Raw genomic sequence first — 675 nt, 5'->3', positions numbered from 1 at the left:
TCAGGATAAAGTGCTCTGTCGCGGTCTCTATAGAGTAACGGTGGCGTCCTGTCCCGGGCCCCCCGAAGAGGATCAGGTGGGGCTCCCCGGTGAGCCCCAAAAGCAGCTGCCTCCGCCACGAGCTCATAATGAGCAGGGGGTGGCAAGGGTAGAGGCTGCAGGTAGGGCTGCTGGTACCGATGCTCAGTATCAGCAAAGTCTACGCGGAGTCGGCGATCGGGCCCACCCAGGGGAAAACCACGCATGTGGGTGCACGCTGCCTGCGCCGCATCCAAGCTCTCATACTGGATATAGGCCCAGGAATCACCTTTGCGGTAATCGATAGTGCGAATGGTGCCAAACCGATCAAACTCCCTGGCCAGGGCAGCGAGGGGCACCCAAGGCCCAAGGCCACCCACCCAGAGCCTGGTAGTCGGAGTGGCTTTACCATACCCAATCTTGATGGGGTTGCGCAGAAGCACCTTTCCCGACATGGCCAACTTGGCCCGGTGTGCCATGTCTAGATTTTCAAATTTAAGAAAACCATACGTGCTGGTCTGCCCACGCCCCGGCCTTTTGATGTCCACCTCAGTGATGACCCCAAAACGGTCAAAAGCTCGGCGTAAATCTGACTCGCTGACGGTGATGTCCAAGTTGCCCAAGAACAACGTGCGGTTGGCTCTCTGGTCGTCCTCA

The 675-nt window shown here is 58.4% G+C and overlaps 1 protein-coding gene across 1 annotated transcript in view; it reads right to left on the bottom strand.

The window, feature by feature from the left end:
- Window positions 1-671, bottom strand: part of RBM15 (RNA binding motif protein 15) — a gene marked incomplete at its 5' end in the record, with an annotated part of 2,074 nt that extends 1,403 nt beyond the window's left edge. Inside the window, 1 exon segment of the mRNA XM_009705195.1 lies at window positions 3-671. Within this exon segment, the coding sequence (XP_009703497.1) occupies window positions 3-671 (669 nt within the window).
- Between the last annotated feature and the right edge of the window lie 4 nt (window positions 672-675).

The sequence above is a fragment of the Cariama cristata genome, unplaced genomic scaffold (assembly GCF_000690535.1).
Source record: "Cariama cristata isolate BGI_N322 unplaced genomic scaffold, ASM69053v1 scaffold14848, whole genome shotgun sequence".
Lineage (NCBI taxonomy): Eukaryota > Metazoa > Chordata > Aves > Cariamiformes > Cariamidae > Cariama > Cariama cristata.
This window is presented reverse-complemented; position numbering and strand designations above follow the sequence as displayed.